Below are 19,108 nucleotides of genomic sequence, written 5' to 3'. Positions count from 1 at the left end.
TTTCCAGGCAGAATAACAGGAAAGTAGAACAGTCAGGACTCAAATGCACATAATGGATGCTAGCATTGCAGGTGGTGGCTTTACCTACTACGCCACAGTTCCTATTCCTCTCAATTGTTTCAAGAAGGGTGCAGGACTAATGGAGGAAACATCTTCTCAACAACTAGATATGCACATACAAAAAAATGTTCCATTACCTTATGGCACATGTAAAAAATAATTCAAAATGCATCGAAGATCTAAATACAAGGGGTAAAAATCAGGATAAATCTTCCCTTGGATATTGCAATGGTTTCTGAGACATTACATCAACACTTAACTACAATAAAGGATTAAATTGGACTTCTTCAAAATTAAATGTGTTTTTTTTTGCATCAAAGACACTATGAAAAGAGTGAAGAGGAAAACTCAAGAATGAGATAGAATATTTGGAAATCATTATCTCCTACAGGTCCAGTATACAGAAGATAAGATGAGTTATGACCCAACAAGAGGGGACAACTGTTTAAAGAATGGCAAAAGATTTAAGCCAGTATTTCCCCAGTGGAAAAACAAATATCCAACAAGAACATGAAAATATGATCGGCTCCATTAGTTACCATGAAAATGAGTATCAAGAAACTCCACAAAAACAAAACCAACAACCCACTTAAGAGATGGGCCAAGGACCTCAATAGACATTTTCCAAAAGAGGAAATCCAAATGGCCAACAGGCACATGAAAAAATGTTCAAGGTCATTAGCAATCAGGGAAATGCAAATCAAAACCACAATGAGGTTTCACCTCACCCCGGTTAGAATGGCTCACATGCAGAAATCTACCAACAACAGATGCTGGCGAGGATGTGGGGAAAAAGGGACACTAACCCACTGTTGGTGGGAATGCAAACTGGTGAAGCCACTATGGAAGTCAGTCTGGAGATTCCTCAGAAACCTGAAGATAACCCTACTGTTCGACCCAGCCATCACACTCCTTGGAATTTACCCAAAGGAATTTAAATTGGCAAACAAAAAAGCGGTCTGCACCCTAATGTTTATTGCAGCACAATTCACAATAGGCAAGACCTGGAACCAACCTAAATGCCCATCAACAGTAGACTGGATAAAGAAATTATGGGACACGTCTGCATTTCTACCAGAATGCTTGGTTCCAGTCTCAGCTCCTCCACTTCCATGCCAGCTCTGTGCTGCAGTGCGTGTTTCAAATTTCTTTATTTACTGGAAAAGCAGAGTTACAGAGAGAGAGGGAGAAGGAGAGACAAAGAAAGAAGTCTTCCGTTCATTGATTCACTCCATCAGGGCCAGGACTGGGCCACGCTGAAGCCAGGAGGCTGGAACTCCATCCAGGTCTCCCGTGCAGGTGCCAGGGGCCCAATACTTGAGTCCTCTTCTTCTGATATTCCAGGCACTTTAGCTGGTAGCTGGGTTGGAAGTGGAGCAGCTGGCACTGGTACAGGCACTCATAGAGCATGGCAGCATTGTGGGCAGCAGCTTGACCAGCTCTGGCACATGTTATCCCCCACCCCCACTTCCTATCATGCACACCCTAGAAATAAGTGGATAATTACTTGAGTACTTGGATCCCTTCCACCTTCCTGAGAGAAATAGATTCCTGACTTTGGCCTGGCCTCGCATTGGCAGCTGTGGGTCTATGGAGAATGAACCAGCAAATGGGAAAATCTTTCTCCCTCTCCCTTCCCATTTCTGTGTCTCTTGCCATCTCTTTCTCTCTCTGCCTTATAATTAAGTACCATTAAAATTAATATTAGCATTCAGTAAGGTTACCAGGTAGCTATCATTATAGTAACTAAGAGTTTCAATTTAGGCAAAAAATACACTTGATATCAATTTTAGCAGAAAGCAATGATTCCACTGACAGCAAGAAACATTCCTATAGTAACTTCAAGCATGAAATGAAGATTATCAAAATTTGCTAATGCCTATAAAAGAACTGACTAAATGCAAGCGAGTGAAACAGGGATGAACTGCTAAAATGAAACTATTTAGTGACAAGAAGACTCAAAATGAAATGTTATCAGTTCCTGTCATCTGTAATGTGTCCACTGTGACATTCTAACAGACACTGGGAGTTGACAAAGTGTTCAGAAGGTTAAACGTAAGGATAACAAGAGGACTGGATTCCAGACCACATTCAGAGCGGGGACATTGACTGTCATGTGTGAAAATATATGTTAAAGCTGAGACAGTGTTTCTTTCTTTGCCTTTTGACACTCCTATGACCTCTGTATTCATATTCTGAAATGTTTTATAGTTACCCTAAATCTCTTCACATATATCACTACTCTTACTGTTACATACTAAAACCTGGGACTCCCTGGGATATCTCTCAGCGGCTCCAGGTCCTGTGCAACAAGGGCTCTGCCACTCTCTTCTACCTCGTGCTGGGATACCTGGGGTCCCTGGCCCTGGGCAGCTTCTCAGTGGCTTTCTTGGCCAGGAGTCTCCCTGATTCATTCAATGAAGCCAAATACTTGATGTTCAGCATGCTGGTGTTCTGCAGTGTGTGGGTGACCTTCATTCCTGTGTATAATAGCACCAAGGGGAAGGTCATGGTGGCTTTGGAGGTCTTCTCCATATTGGCTTCCAGTGTGGGACTCCTGGGCTGTATCTTTGCCCCCAAGTGCTACATCCTTCTGGTGCGGCTGAACAGGAGCATTTTACAATAATAAAGGAGAAAGCAAGGTCTAGGGGACCATAAGCAGACTGTGCATTAACTCACAGGTTTTATAAAATGAAAGCAAGGGCTAAATCTAACCACACCACTCTGGTACGCAGGACTGAGATGGATCAGAACACTGCACCTTCTCATTGGACACGAGGCTCTCCTTTCTTTAACAGCTCAGGACACTCCAGCCTTCTTTCTATTCATCCCAATAACATGTAGGTTTTTTTTTCTTTTTGGCTGTGTTAATTTAATTTTAATATCATACCTTAAAATTTCTAGTTCTTGTACATAAATTACTTTTCCAGTGCTTTTACTGTACAGGTTTAAATTGCACAATATGATATTTTGATATGGCTGTAAAGGTGAACACATGACTAGAGTCAAACAAACTCACATATGCATCATTTGTGTAGTTGTATTTTCCAGTGTGTGCACCACTAAAGCAGCTAAAAGTTGTACTACTAACACATTTCCAGTATAGAGTACTATTAGCTGTAGTCATCCTGTGTGCATCAGTCTTACTCATTTCGCTCACTGCACATTTGTAACCTCTGACCTATTTTCCATACTACTCCTTCTCCTGAACTCAGGAGCCACAGGAACACTATTCTAAATGTGACAACACAGATAAACGTGGTTGAGTACATGAAATTGGACCATGCCATTATGAGGCCTGATGTGTCCACAATCCGCAGGGTAGACCAGGAGGCTCAGAGCTCAGGAAGGCCAAGGCTGCAGGCCTTGTCTAGTGTGTTGCTGACGAGCCAGGAAGGGCTGAAGTTGTCCATGAGATTGCAGAACTGCCTGCTGCACAGTCTCCTGTCTTGGTTTTCAATTCAGACCTTCCACTGACTACAGGAGACCCAGCCAGAGTAGCAAGGGAAACGTTCTTTGCTCAAAGTCCACCAACTTCAACACTCATCTCATCTAAAACAACCAACCAGAAACCCCAGAGTAATATTTATCACATGTCAGGGTAATCAAGGGTCCAGTAAAGATGACACATTTAATGAGAAATCACACATTTTCTCATTCATCAAGGGAAAAATCCACTAACTTGATTTACCATGTACAGGGATAGCAGAGAACATTGCACTGCAGGTACATATGTGTGCTAGGCTGACCAGGAAAATGAGTAGAGGAATGGTCTTTCTAGGTGCATCAAACACCTTTCCCCAAAGAACAGAATCACAAGAGCATGGTCTCACTGCAATTTTGCAAAGTGCAAAGGGAAGAGATGGGAGATGCTCCTGGGAAGATGGAACAAACTGATATTTCCTACTGGGCTACGTTCAGGCGCTTGGATTCTCTTCTGTGGTGGATGGAAAGTGTGAGGGCTGTGAGTCAGGCACAGTCATTACGACATTAACATCATCTTGGGGCAGAATGATGGTTGGGGAAAGGGAACTGAATGTGCCAAAGGGCCAGTCAGGTTTTCTGGCTCTGTCTCTGGCAACTGCAGACCTCTTTATGCAACAGACACTGGGGTCTCATCTCTCAAGCCAATTTCACTTTGCATCATTTAGTCAAAATCCAGGGGCTTTCGCTCTGGCACAGTAGGTTAATCTTCCACCTGCAACACCGGCATCACATATGGGTGCTTGTTTCAGTCCCATTTTCTCCACTTCCTTCCAGCTCTCTGCTATGGCCAGTGAAGGTTGCAGAGGATGGCCCAAGTGCTTGGGCCACTGCCTCATGCAGGAGACCTGGAAGAAGCTCCTGGCTCCTGGCTCTGATTGGCTTAGGTTTGGTCATTTTGGCCATTTGGGGAGTGAACCAATGGATGGAAGACCTTTCTCTTTGTCTCTGCTTCTCACTGTATATAAATCTACCTCACAAATAAATAAATAAATAACTATTTCAGAAAAAATGAAGTGGAGTGGCCAGGTCTTGAACTGGCACCCATATGGGATGCCGCCATTGTAGATGATGGCTTAATTTGCTACACCACATTGGCAGCCCCTGCATTTTCTCTAAAAAATGACTACAAAAGGAAGAAAACAAACAGTGCATGCACAAAAGGATCTTCCATCTCAAAGCAAGGAAATGCTTAAAGCTGTTTCTACTAGAAAAACTGGTAGGATTGAGAAATAAGAAAAATAAGTGGAAAAGTAAAAGCTTTACTACAAGCAGAAAACTATGAACACAAAGACAATGTGAAAACTTATTATACTTCTGATGCCTCCACACTTCCCCCTGTCTGACAAAGCACTAAATAGAAAGGGTAGAAAGAGCTACAGCAAGTCCTTGACCAGAGAAGAAAAAGGAAAGGAGAAAGCTAATGAGCACTAACAGGGGGCTGTACCACTATCACCAGGGTACATCCCGCTTAATAGTCAGTGGGGAGGCTCTCCAAGCAGGAGGGAAGGCAGAGTGAAGCAAAGCTACTCTTTATCCATAGCTTTTAAGTCTGTTCACTAAGTCATCACTTCCTAGAGTCTTTGTTATATAAGGAAAATGCTTTCTTCAAGTTTAGAAACAACTCTGAAATGGTTTATGTCTGTACACACACGTGTCTGTTCATTTAGCAGACATGTGGACATGTTTGCCAGCTGTTTGCTGTAAGGCAGAGAACAATTCACCCCAGTAGCATGGAGTGAGCTTGATGTCCAATCTTGATGTATCATTTCATCCTGTACTGAAGACAACCAAAGTCCTCTACAAATCTTGATCCCAGGTTTGGTTCAGGCCAAACATAAGGTGACTCTGTAAGATAACACTATCTCATAAAGTCAGAAATTGTTCTTTAAAGGAATGCAGAGGAGGGGCTGATGCTGTGGCTGGGGTATAGGGTTGCCACCTACAGTTCTGCCTTCCCATGTGGTCTCAGCTCGAGTCCCAGCAGCTCCACTTCTGATCCAGCTCTCTGCTATGGCCTGGGAAAGCAGTGGAAGATGGCCCAAGTGCTTGGGCCCCTGCACCCTTCTGGGAGACCTGGGGAAGGTCCTGTATTCAGATCAGCTCAGGTATGGCCATTGCAATGATTTGGAGTGGATGTGGGAGACCGAGAAGAAGCACCTGGCTCGTAGCTTGTAATTGACAAAGCTCTAGCCATTGAAGCCATTTTAAGTGTGAACCACCAGAGGAAACACATCTCTCTCTCTCTCTCTCTCTCTCTCTCTCTCTCTGTCTGTCTCTCTCTCTCTTTCTCTCCCCCTCCCTCTCTTGATCTCTCTACTATCTGTATCTCTACCTCTCATATAAAATAAATAAAATCTTTTTAAAAATTCTGGTCTTAGAATCTTTGATGAAGTAGTAGGATGTTTACATCTCTTGAAGTGTCTCCTCACAGAATGACTATATATTGCCAGGGGAAAGTTATGAAATAATACATAAGTGTACCAATAGATATGGAAATGGGCAGCCCCTTGTCACAGGGATCAAAGTGGACACCAATGAGTGTTAGATGAACATGTGCTCATACTGTGACACTTGGAGAAAGATTCCAGCCCTGAACACTAGAACAGCCAGTTCAACGTAAGGATCCCTCAGCTGACAAACGGTGTGTGTACAGCCACCGCCTTCTTTTAAAACAATGTCAAGGACACAGTAGTTAAAAGAAAATGAAGAGAGAATTGTTTCTTTCCTCGCTGACCATGGCCTATTGGAAGCCCATTTCCTTACATCAACATGGCAGCTCCGGGAACATCAGTGAGTATTGTTGTGGGGCTGCAATGCATCCTGTGCTACTGTCTGAATGATTGTGCCCCTCAAACTCATATGTAAAAATCCTAAGCTGCACATACTGGTGGATGTCCAGGGACCTCCTGGAGATGTGATTAGGACATCAGTGCAGGGTCTTGAAGAATGGAACACCTGCCCTGAAAACCAGACCCCTGGGAACTTGTGACCCCAACCCAGTGTGAGGGCACAGTGACAAGGCACCATCAGTGAATCCAGGCTCGAGCCCGCATGGGGACTACAGCAGCCAGCAGGACACAGATTCTGGAACAGGTGGTAATAATGTTCTGACTTTCTGAGCTTCCTTCTCATCGTATCTCCTCATATTTTCTTGTAGTGACCAGCAGACTGAGACACTTTGGGTGTGAGGCCACATGGGCTCAGACACGCCCTCTACTTGACTCAGAGAGGGGATTCTGGGAAGTTCTCTGCTGACTCAGGAGCCCACTGGCCTTCTCACTTCACTCAGGACCCTTCAAGGCCAAAAAATGGCTTCGACCTGTTAAGGACACAACATGGCCAAACAGCCTCTGGCTCAGGGAAACCACAGTCCTGGAGTTTTGATGCCCAAGGGTCTAGGACATTGACACATGAGGGCTTGATGTGGCAAATTCCAAACATGTTTTTTCACTGAACTGAGACATAGGTGCATGACCTCAGGGCAAATATTGTCCCCAGGTCTCCTATCTGGGGGATTGCTGTGAGATGACTTCCAAATATCCAAGTGCCATTAAGGTGCTAAGAAATAGTCCCATCTTAAATACTCCTGCATCCTGTACTCAGGACTGCACGGACCTGGACAGTTGTCTGAAACACATTGCTCTCTGTTTCCACAACTGTGTGTTGGGCACCTGCTGCTTCATCCCAGCCCAGGGTAGTTAATGTGAGCTGCATCTGCACTTGCTTGCTCCACATGCCTGGGTCTCTGGCTGCGGTCTCTAAAGACAATTTGGGCATGCTGGCTGGTACTTTCCTTCTTCTGCTCCTGCATTTCCCACTCTCTCTTGGCAGCTTAGAAATGCTCTCCTGTGTTACGTGCATGAAGTCCAGCCTACTCAAGGATGGGGATCTGATTGTTGGAGGGTTTTTCCCACTTTATGTTTTTCATTATTTTCCAGATCTCTATGAGTTCCCTATCAAACCAAAGGCATTGAAAAAACTATATTTCGACAGGTAAGTCTCTTATCCATCTTTGATTATTTTAGGAAACCCAGCTCTACTTATCTCCCAATGATTCTGTCAAAAGACACAGTGTGGTAGGTCAGACAATGCCGTGAACCTGCATGCACCTTTCCTGCCCTTAAGGACAACATTCCTGGAATTTAAATATTGTGGGTGCTGCCAGTAGCCAGGGTTCCTCAAAGCTGAAGAGAGAGTAACTCCTCTTGCTTATATTCTGTGTACCTTGTATTCCTGCAACCCTCACCGCTTAGCCTGGAGTCCATGTCCACAGTTCTTTCTTTCCCCCATGTCTGGGTATAAACAAAGAGTGACTCAAACCCTGGCATTTGAATGGTAGTCTCACTTTGGTGGTTATCCCTGAAATGGTGTCAAGTCAAGTACTTCAATGCCAGACTGTGGCTGATAGGATAGCAGAAGAGCCTGGAGCAAAAGTTCCCTTTCATTGGGTATCACACAATTGTCAGAGTTCCCTTCCCACAGGTGGTCAGTGCTCTCAGCTAGCACAGAGACCAAGACATCCCAAGTCTTGCCCCTAGCAGAAACAGACGCCTTCTAAGCTCCTTTGAGCTGTGAAGCTCTGGAATCCATTTACACACTTCCTGCTGTGGTCTATGTACCTGCAGTGTCTGCAAGTCACGCTAGGAACACAGCACTGCTCCCCTAGCTGGTTTTTTTTTGTTGTGTTTTTATTTTTAACTTTTATTTAATAAATATAAATCCAAAGTACAACTTTTGGATTATAGCTGCTTTTTCCCCCATAATCACCCTCCCACATGCAACCATCCCATCTTCCACTCCCTCTCCCATTCCATTCTTCATAAAGATTCATTTTCAAATATCTTTATGTACAGAAGATCAATTTAGTATATACTAAGTAAAGATTTCAACATTGCACCCACACAGACACACAAAGTATAAAGTACTGCTTGAGTACTAGTTATACTGTTAATTCACATAGTACAACACATCAAGGGCAGAGATCCTACATGGGGAACAGGTGCACAGTGACTCCTGTTTTCCATTTAACAATTGACACTCTTATTTATGACATCAGTAATCACCCGAGGCTCTTGTCATGAGCTGGCAAGGCTATGGAAGCCTTTTGAATTTGTCAACTCTGATCTGATTATACAAGGCCAGAGTCAAAGTGGAAGTTCTCTCCTCCCTTCAGAGAAAGGTACCTCCTTCTTTGATGGCCCATTCTTTCCACCCTAGCTGTTCCTTATTTGCTGCCTGCAGCTTCTCTCCTAGTGCTGGTGATTTGAATTTCTTTTGTATTTAATTATGTGTCAGTGCTGTAGCCCTGGCCTTTGAATGTATCCTGATACATAATGGCATTTAGGTTGACTTAATTTCCTGGCTAGCGTGGTTTGAGCTGCAACAAACATAGAGGTGCAGAGGACTTTATTATTTGCCAATTTTATTTCCTTTGGGTAAATTTTGAGGAGTGAGGTGGCTGGGTGGTATGGTAGGGCTATATTCAGATTTCTGAGATATCTCCAAACTGTCTCCATACTGGCTTTACTAGTTTGCATTCCCAACAACAGTGCATTAGGGTACCTTTCCCCAACATCCTCACCAGCATTTGTTGTTTGCTGATTTCTGTATGAAAGCTGTTCTTACTGGGGTGAGGCGAAACCTCATATTGGCTTTGATTTGCATCTCCCTGAGGGCTAGTGATCCTGAACATTTTTCATGTGTCTGTAGCCCATTTGGATTTGCTATTTTTGAGAAATGTCTATGTAAGTGCTTTGCCCACTTAACTGGGTTCTTTGCTTTGCTATTGTTGAGTTTTTTGATCACTTTATATATTCTGGTTATTAATCCAGTATCAGTTGCATGGTTTGCAAATAATTTCTCCCATTCTGTTGGTTGTCTCTTTACTTTCCTGACTGTTTCTTTTGCTCTACAAAAGCTTCTCAACTTGATATAATCCTACTTGTTAATTTTGGATTTTATTGCCTGTGCCTCTTGGGTCATTTCCAGGAACTCTGTGCCTAGGCCAATGTCTTGAAGGGTTTCATCAATGCTCTCTAGTAATTTGATGGTGTAGGGATCTAGATTTACTCTTTTAAGCATTTTGAATGGCTTTTTCTTTTTTTTTAACTTTTATTTAATGAATATAAATTTCCAAAGTACAGCTTATGGATTACAATGGCTTCCCCTCCATAATGTCCCTCCCACCCATAACCCTCCCCTTTCCCACTCCCTCTCCCCTTCCTGAATGGCTTTTTCTTAAGGTGTAAGGTAAGGGTCTTGCTTCATATTTCTGCAGTGGAAATCCAGTTTTCCTAGCACTATTTGTTGAAGATAGTGTCCTTGCTCCAAGAATTGGTTTTGGATCCTTGATATAATATATATAAATATAAGTTGGCTGTAGATGTTTGGATTGATTTCTGGCATTTCTATTCTTTTCCATTGGTTTATCCTTCTGTTTTTGTACCAGTACCAGGCTGTTTTGATTATAACTGCCTTGTAGTATGTCTTAAAATATGGTATTGTTTGCCTCTGGCTTTATTTTTGTTGTATAAGATGCTTTAGCCTCTTATTTTTCTAAATGAATTTGAGCATCATTTTTTCTAGATCTGAGAAGAATGTTGTTGCTATCTTGATTGGTATAGCATTGAATCTGAAAACTATTTTTGAAGAATGGACATTTTGATGATATTTATTCTTCCGATCTATGAGATTGGAAGTTTTCCCATATTTTATGTCTCCTTCTATTTGTTCTTTAAAGTTTAGTAATTCTCATTAGATATCTTTGAGTTCCTTGGTTAAATTTATCCCAAGGTATTTAATTTTTCTGTAGATATCGTTAATGGCATGGATGTTAGAAATTCTTTCTTAGCTATGGCATTGTCTGTGTGTAAAAGGCTGTTGTTTTGTATGTTTTTAGATCCTGCTATTAAACCCCACTCTTTTATGAGTTCCAGTATTCTCCTAGTGGAGTTTCTTGGTTTCCCTGTATGTATCATCCTATCATGTGCAAAATAGGATTGTTTGACTTCATCCTAACTGATCTGAATCATTTGATTTTGTTTCTTGCCTGTTGGCTTTTGGTGAAACTGCCAGGACTATATTGAACACAATGGAGAGAGTGGGCATCCATGTCTGGTTCCAAATATCAGTGGGAATACTTCCAGTTTTTCCCCCTTCAACAGGATGCTGGCCTGTGTTTGTTGTAAATTGCCTTAATTAGTTTGAGGAATGTTCTTTCTAGCCCAGATTTGCTTAGAGTTTTCATAAAGAAAAGAAGTATTTTAAGGCTGTTTTGTGGGTCAGTTTCAATGTACTTTTTAAAGTAATTCCACTGACACATTTACATTTAATGTGAGGGTCAGAGGACATCAAATATTCTCTGATTCATAGTATTCATAGTGCATCTGGTAAAGACATTTCTCCTTTTGTGAGTTTTTTTTTTTTTTTTTTTTTGACAGGCAGAGTGGACAGTGAGAGAGAGAGAGACAGAGAGAGAAAGGTCTTCCTTTGCCGTTGGTTCACCCTCCAATGGCCGCCGCTGCAGCCGGCGCACCGCGCTGATCCTGGCAGGAGCCAGGAGCCAGGTGCTTTTCCTGGTCTCCCATGGGGTGCAGGGCCCAAGCACCTGGGCCATCCTCCACTGCACTCCCTGGCCATAGCAGAGAGCTGGCCTGGAAGAGGGGCAACCGGGACAGAATCCGACGCCCCAACCGGGACTAGAACCCGGTGTGCCGGCGCCGCAAGGTGGAGGATTAGCCTATTGAGCCACGGCGCCGGCCTTTTGTGAGTTTTAATTATTTTCCACAATGCCCCCAACACTGCATTGATTTTCTTGGAATGAATGACTTGAGTGTACAGCAGATGTTTCCAAAAAAATAAGGTGTGAACTTGTTTGTGAGGTCTGAGTATGCTTTCTTGCAGGTTACAACCTAAAAGTTACCAGTATCTTCTGGCCTTTATATTTGCCATTGAAGAGGTCAACAGGAACCCACACCTGTTACCCAACGTGTCCCTTGGATTTGATCTCTACAGTGCCATCCATAGTGAATGGAAGACCCTGGAGAGCACCCTGACCTGGTTGTCTGCAGTGGGCAAGGCCATTCCTAATTACACCTGTGTGAGGAAGAGCAAGTCTGTGGCAGTCATTACAGGAAACACAGGGGCGATTTCAGCACAGATAGGGACGCTGTTGGAACTCTACAAATTCCCTCAGGTAAGGGGAGAAATACATCTTTTCTCTTCAGGTGCCTTCTTAGGTGGCTTCAAGAGTATAAAATTGAGTAGTTTCACATATTTCTATAGAGCAGAATATAAACTTTGTGTGTGTGTGTGTTTGTCTTCATTGGACTTTTCCTATTTTTATGGATTTATTTGAAAGGCAGAGGTACACAGAAGGAGAGAGAGAGAGAGAGAGAGTGAGAGTGAGAGAGAGACAGGAGTTTCCACTGTGTCTTCCACATGGGTCGCATGATCCAAGGACTTGGGCCTTCTTCCCTGCTTTCCCAGGCACATTAGCAGGGAGCTGGTTCAGATGTGGAGCAGCCAGGAATTGAACAGGTACACATAGAGCTGCTCCACCACAACTTTCCTGGTGGAAGGAGATGAGTAAATGCAGCATTTACAATTGTCTATGCACTGTCATACCTTGAAGTACTGAGCTGCAAAGCTCTCTCAGTCTTCCAGAGAGCCCTTACAGGGGGAGTGAAGTCCTGTAAGTTGACTTCCAACACTTCCTCCAATCAATATCCAGCAATAAATGAGTGAAATCTTCTCAGAGCCAAGTGTGTGCATGGAGTGTGCTGCTTCCCTGCAATACATTCTGAGGTCTTGCTTCCACAGAACTCATTTGTTCTCAACATCTTCATTTTCACTCTAGCTCACCTATGGTCCTTTTGATCAAATTCTGGGAGAAAATCGTCAGTTTACCTACTAGATGGCTCCCAGGGAATCATCTATGGGCCTGGGCATGGTGTCCTTGATGCTGCATTTCCACTGGACGTGGGCGGGGTTGGTCATCTCTGAGGACACCAGGGGCATTCAATTCCTGTGGGATATAAGAGATGAAATGAACAAGAACGAGGTCTGTGTGGCCTTGTGGAAATGCTCTCTGTCATGGGCAAGAGGATTGCACCATCTGATTGGCACTACCACTTTAGAATCCTGGAATCAACTGCAAACGTGGTGGTCATTTATGGTGACACAGACTCATTAATGGGCCTGAGCTTCTCAAAATATGGGCTCCTTGTGACTTGGAAAGTGTGGATCACGACATCACAATGGGATTTCATCCCCAGTGAGATGGAGCTCATGATGGACACATTCCATGGGACTTTGAGTTTTTCACACTCCCACGATGAAATCCCTGGTTTCAAGCATTTTCTCAAGACACTGAATCCTTCCAAGTACCCAGAAGACTTTTACCTCACTAAATTTTGGCTTATCTATTTCTTCTGCTCGATTTCAAAGTCCGACTGTGAGATGTTGCAGGGCTGTCCCACGAATGCCTCTCTGGAGGATCTGCCAGTGCACGTCTTTGACATGAGCATGTCTGAAGGAGTTACCACATCTACAATGCTGTGTATGCCATGGCCCACACCCTTCATGAAATGCTTCTTCAGCGGGTAGAGGTGCAGCCAGTGTGGAATGGAGATGGGTTGACGGTGTACCCTGGCAGGTACTGTATGTTCTCCAGGCAGCTTTTCCTTGTTCCTTGTGGACCTATCACAGTACAGAGACTCTGCTCATACTTAGCCACATCATGAATTGCTTATAGGGTATGATGGGATGACAGAAAGCTCTGTTGTCACAAAATCTGTAACACATGTGGCCGATGTTCCCTGGCATTTTCAGTGTGCCACATCTGGATCTCTTCCAGGACTGAGGAATTTTACACAGAATGGCATACAGAAGGTGGGAAGCTAGTCTGTTGATGACAACATTCGCCAGGCATCAACAAGGCCTGACCATAAGGAATTCTGCAAGTGTTTTAGGCAGTAAATGTTATGACGTCAATTTACGCAGAAGGCAACCCAAGCTCTAAGTAAGTGGGTGATGATGTATTTGACTTTATTATAGACACGTTTCTGAATACCATGTACAGTGATCATATTAATGAGTAGTGTATACTAAACAGTTTAAAGAACAGAAATTCCAGTCTACCATTGATGGGCATTTAGGTTGGTTCCAGGTCTTGGCTATTGTGAATTGTGCTGCAATAAACATTAGGGTGCAGACCGCTTTTTTCTTTATCAATTTAAACTCCTTTGGGTAAATTCCAAGGAGTGGGATGGCTGGGTCGAACGGTAGGGTTATATTCAGGTTTCTGAGGAATCTCCAGACTGATTTCCATAGTGGCTTGACCAGTTTGCATTCCCACCAACAGTGGGTTAGTGTCCCTTTTTCCCCACATCCTCGCCAGCATCTGTTGTTGGTAGATTTCTGAATGGTACTGGTACAGAAACAGATGGATAGACCAATGGAACAGAATTGAAACACCAGAAATCAACCCAAACATCTACAGCCAACTTACATTAGATCAAGGATCTAAAATCAATTCCTGGAGCAAGGACAGTCTATTCAATAAATGGTGCTGGGAAAACTGGATTTCCATGTGCAGAAGCATGAAGCAAGACCCCTACCTTACACCTTACACACAAATCCACTCAACGTGGATTAAAGACCTAAATCTACAACCTGACACCATCAAGTTATTAGAGAACATTGGAGAAACCCTTCAAGATATTGGCACAGGCAAAGAGTTTCTGGAAAAGACCCGGGAGGCACAGGCAGTCAAAGCCAAAATCAACTATTGGGATTGCATCAAATTGAGAAGTTTCTATACTGCAAAAGAAACAGTCAGGAAAGTGAAGAGGAAACCGAAAGAATGGGAAAAAATATTTGCAAACTATGCAACAGATAAAGGGTTAATAACCAGAATCTACAAAGAGATCAAGAAATTCCACAAAAACAAAACAAACAACCCACTTAAGAGATGGGCCAAGGACCTCAACAGACATTTTTCAAAAGAGGACATCCAAATGGCCAACAGGCACATGAAAAAAATGTTCAAGATCACTAGCAATCAGGGAAATGCAAATCAAAACCACAATGAGGTTTCACCTCACCCCGCTTAGAATGGCTCACATACAGAAATCTACCAAAAACACCTGCTGGTGAGGATGTGGGGAAAAAGGGACACTAACCCACTGTTGGTGGGAATGCAAACTGGTCAAAGCCACTATGGAAGTCAGTCTGGACATTACTCAGAAACCTGAATAGATCCCTTCCATTTTACCCAGCCATCCCACTCCTTGGAATATACCCAAAGGAATTTAAATTGGCAAACAAAAACGCGGTCTGCACCCTAATGTTTATTGCAGCACAATTCACAATAGCCAAGACCTGGAACCAACCAAAATGCCCATCAACGATAGACTGGATAAAGAAATTATGGGATATGTATTCTTTAGAATACTATACCGCAGTAAGAAACAACGAAATCCAGTCATTTGCAACAAAATGGAGGAATCTGGAACACATCATGCTGAGTGAAGTAAGCCAGTCCCAAAGGGACAAATACCATATGTTCTCCCTGATCGGTGACAACTGACTGAACACCAAAAAGGAAACCTCCTGAAGTGAAATGGACACTATGAGAAATGGTGACTTGATCAGCATAGCCCTGACTGCTAATGGACAACTTAATACATTATCCCTCATAGTATTTTTTTTTTTGTCTGTTCTACTTAATATGACTGGTTTAATTCTGTAATTATCACACAGTTATTCTTAAGTGTTGAAAATTAACTGAAATGTGATCCCTGTTAAACATAAAAGTGGGAATAAGAGAGGGAAGAGATGTATAATTTGGGGCATGCTCGGGCTGACTTGCCCCAATTGGTAGAGTTGGAAACATACTAGGGGATTCCAATTCAATCCCATCAAGGTGGCATGTGCCAATGCCATCTCACTATTCCAAGTGATCAATTTCAGTTCACAATTGATCATAATGAAAGGACTAAGAGTCAAAGGGAGCACATAAACAAGTCTAGTATCTGCTAACACTAACCGATAGAATAAATAAAGGGGAGAGTGATCCAACATGGGAAGTGAGATACTCAGCAGACTCATAGAATGGCGGATGTCCTAAATAGCACTCTGGCCTCAGAATCAGCCCTAAAGGCACTCGGATCTGGCTGAAAAGCCCATGAGAGTATTTCAGGCATGGAAAGCCAAGACACTCTGGCAAAAAGATCTCTGTGAGTGAGATCCCAGTGGAAAGAACAGGTCTTCAAAGAGGGAGGTGCCTTTCTCTGAAGGGAGGAGAGAACCTCCACTTTGACTAGGACCTTGTCTAAACAAGATAAGAGTCGGAGAACTCAAGGGGCTTCCATAGCCTTGGAAACTCATGACTGGTGCATAGGGAGATTACTGATGCCATAAACAGGAGTGTCAATTTGTAAAGTCAACAACAGGAGTCACTGTGCACTTACTCCTCATGTAGGATCTCTGTCCTTAATGTGCTGTACACTGAGGCTTAATGCTATAACGAGTACTCAAACAGTATATTTCACTTTGTGTTTCTATGGGGGTGCAAACTGTTGAAATCTTTACTTAATGTACACTAAACTGATCTTCTGTTAAAAAAAAAAAAAAAAAAAAAAAGAAACTATCAATTCCCAACTTGACTCTCACTGGGATTAAACATGACAATAGGTCTGATCTGATTTCATCATCATTTAAAAAAAAATCATCTATTATTTTTCACTTTATGTTTCTGTGTGGGAACAAACTGTTGAAATCCTTACTTAAGGTATACTAAGCTGATCTTCTGTATACTAAGATAATCGAAAATGAATCTTGATGTGAATGGAAGGGGAGAGGGAGTGGGAAAGGGGAGGGTGGTGGGTGGGAGGGACGGTATGGGGGGGAAAGCCATAGTAACCCATGAGACGTACTTTGGAAATTTATATTCATTAAATAAAAGATAAAAAAAAAAAAAGCCTGTGCTACAAAGCAAATTAATAGTGTTATTGCAAAAATTAAAAGAAAGGAGAATTACATGGGTTAACTACTTGACATCTGTTTATATTAAAAAAATTAAAGCAGAAAAAAACTAAAAAAAAAAAAAAAAAAAAAAAAAAAAAAAAAAAGAACAGAAATTCCTTTTCTCACAGTCCCGGTAGCCGAAGTCTTGGACCAGGTTGCCCAGAGGGTTGAATTCTTTGAGGTCTGCCTCCTCTACTGCCAGATGGCTATACTACCCTTGTGTCTTTGTAGGGTCTTCCCTGTGTGTGCACTGTGTCCAGACTTCCGCTACTTCTGAGGATGCCAGCCACACTGCATTCAGGATCCTCCCCCCTATGACATTATTTTAACTTCTTTTTCTCCACAAAAAGCTAGTTGGCATATACAATCACAATTCTGAGGTTCTAGGAGTGAAGGATGGCAATATAGTAAAGGTTATGGATCATTTTAATTCTGTGCTATTTCCACTATCACACCGTGTATTGTAATAGACAATATATATTTTACTTTAAACATAGTCTCCTGAACCATGCGCTATCAATGTATTATCCCATTTGAATAATTATAAATTTAAAATTTTAAAACAGAAACAATCTAAAGCAATAATTCTGATGAGCTTCAATAGTTTGACTCCAATCAGAGATTCCTCTATCTAAATTGAATACACAGTTATGTAAGTGTGCTTCCTTTCTTTCTTTTTATTTTTTTTCTTTTTGAGCTTAACTCCTTTCTGAAGAACATCAAATTTGACAACAGTGTTGGTGATGAAGTGAATCTGGATCAGGAACGAGTTTCTAGGAAAGACTATGACATTCTCAACTACTGGAATTTCCCTCAAGGCCTTCACCTCCAGGTGAAGGTTGGAAAGTTTTCACCACGGGCTCCACATGGTCACCGTCTTTCCATATCTGAGGAGATGATAGAGTGGAATGTGGAGTTTAAAGAGGTCAGTTGCACAGTTGAAATACCAGGTTTGTGGCAGGCACTGTGGCATAGGTGGTACAGCTGCCAACTGCAGCACTGGCATTCCACGTGAGAGTCAGTTCAAGTCCCTGCTGCTCCTTTTCCAATCCAGCTCCCTGATAATGCACATGGACATGCAGCAGAAGATGGTCCAAGTGTTGGCACTACTGATCCTTTTGGACAACCTGGCAGAAGCTCTGGCTCCTGGCTTGGATCGGTTCAGCTCTGGCCATTGCAAATGTCTGGGTTGTGAACCAGAATATGGAACATCAACCTCTCTCTCTCTCTCTCTCTCTCTCTCTCTCTCTCTCTCTCTCTCTCTCTCATTCTCTCCCTGTAACTGTGCCTTTCCAATAAATAAATAAGTCTTTTCCAAAAGTATGCCAGTTTGTGCTTACAGAGAGATCTTCAGTACAGAGCTCCATGCTGGGAATTCTGCAGGTCCTGAGAGCATGGCAGAGCAGCACACAAGTGCATGCCAACTTCCCTTCTGCACTGCCATTTTGCTTACTCTGGTGATTTCCACTGAATGTCCAAGAAAATGTTTCCCTGTGGATAACTGAGTGTCACCTGCTGAAACAGAGTGCCCAGGCCATGAATCAAGTGTGCCGATTTCTTGTCCACCTGGATATTCTGACAACGCACAGTGGGAACAGCATCAGATAACCATGATGACACTTCTCAAGACTCTCTGATTTGTTTTAGATTCCCCGTTCTGTGTGCAGTGAGAGCTGTGGCCCAGGATTCAGGAAAACCCATCAGGAGGGACAAGCTGCCTGTTGCTTCGACAGTACCCCTTGTCCAGAGAATGAGATTTCTAATGAGACAGGTACAGATTATAAAATTTTCTGTAGTTTTGGTTATTTTAAATTAAATTAAATTTAATTGGTCTTATGACCAACATGAAAGCACAGCATGAGATGCAAATTTGAAATTTGTTGGGGTCTTGAGAGAAAGAGCTTAGCCTAATTATGTGTTGAGATCTTGAAGGCTTCCCAGAACCATCTCAGCCTGAGTGTCCTTGGCACTGCTCACTCATATTGGTCATGAGGGATGCAAGTGAATCCAAACTCTGGCCTGTTTCATCTCCATTGTTTGCCTCTGTGTAGTCATGACTGTAGGCACTCAGGTACAATGGTCCCTGTTTTTATTAATTTATTTTTTAAGCAGCCTACTCTGGCACTCTTCTTTTTCCCCTACAACAGGTCCCAGCACTTCCCACAGAACACAAGCTTACCTTATGGTAAGCAGATTGTGGGAGAGACTGGTTGGTCTCCCTGTGTCCACTGCTAGAAATCATAACATAGATATTGGCCATGGGAAAATAGTCTAAATGAAAGAAGAACCAAAGAAGAGAGAGACCTCCAGTGGGAGTCGGGCACAGCTGCTAACTCACGTTGACATGTCTGCATTTCTACCAGAATGCTTGGTTCCAGTCTCAGCTCCTCCACTTCCATGCCAGCTCTGTGCTGCAGTGCGTGTTTCAAATTTCTTTATCTACTGGAAAAGCAGAGTTACAGAGAGAGGGAGAGACAAAGAAAGAAGTCTTCCATTCATTGATTCACTCCATCAGGGCCAGGACCGGGCCACG

General features: G+C 42.8%; 1 protein-coding gene and 1 long non-coding RNA gene across 2 annotated transcripts in view; one reads left to right on the top strand and one right to left on the bottom strand.

Annotated features, from left to right (window-relative positions):
- The window catches only part of LOC138846759 (vomeronasal type-2 receptor 116-like), a 34,402-nt gene that overhangs the window by 8,717 nt on the left and 6,577 nt on the right, over positions 1 to 19,108 (top strand). The window contains exons 2-4 of the mRNA XM_070063457.1: positions 11,449 to 11,740; positions 17,273 to 17,500; positions 18,223 to 18,346. Coding sequence (XP_069919558.1) covers positions 11,449 to 11,740; positions 17,273 to 17,500; positions 18,223 to 18,346 — 644 coding nt within the window. The remainder of the gene's footprint in view (positions 1 to 11,448; positions 11,741 to 17,272; positions 17,501 to 18,222; positions 18,347 to 19,108) is intronic.
- Positions 11,311 to 19,108, bottom strand: part of LOC138846763 (uncharacterized) — a 57,382-nt gene continuing 49,584 nt past the window's right edge. Inside the window, exon 4 of the long non-coding RNA XR_011384301.1 lies at positions 11,311 to 12,571. This is a non-coding gene — a long non-coding RNA (uncharacterized lncRNA). The remainder of the gene's footprint in view (positions 12,572 to 19,108) is intronic.

The sequence above is a fragment of the Oryctolagus cuniculus genome, chromosome 18 (assembly GCF_964237555.1).
Source record: "Oryctolagus cuniculus chromosome 18, mOryCun1.1, whole genome shotgun sequence".
Taxonomy (NCBI): Eukaryota; Metazoa; Chordata; class Mammalia; order Lagomorpha; family Leporidae; genus Oryctolagus; species Oryctolagus cuniculus.
This window is presented reverse-complemented; position numbering and strand designations above follow the sequence as displayed.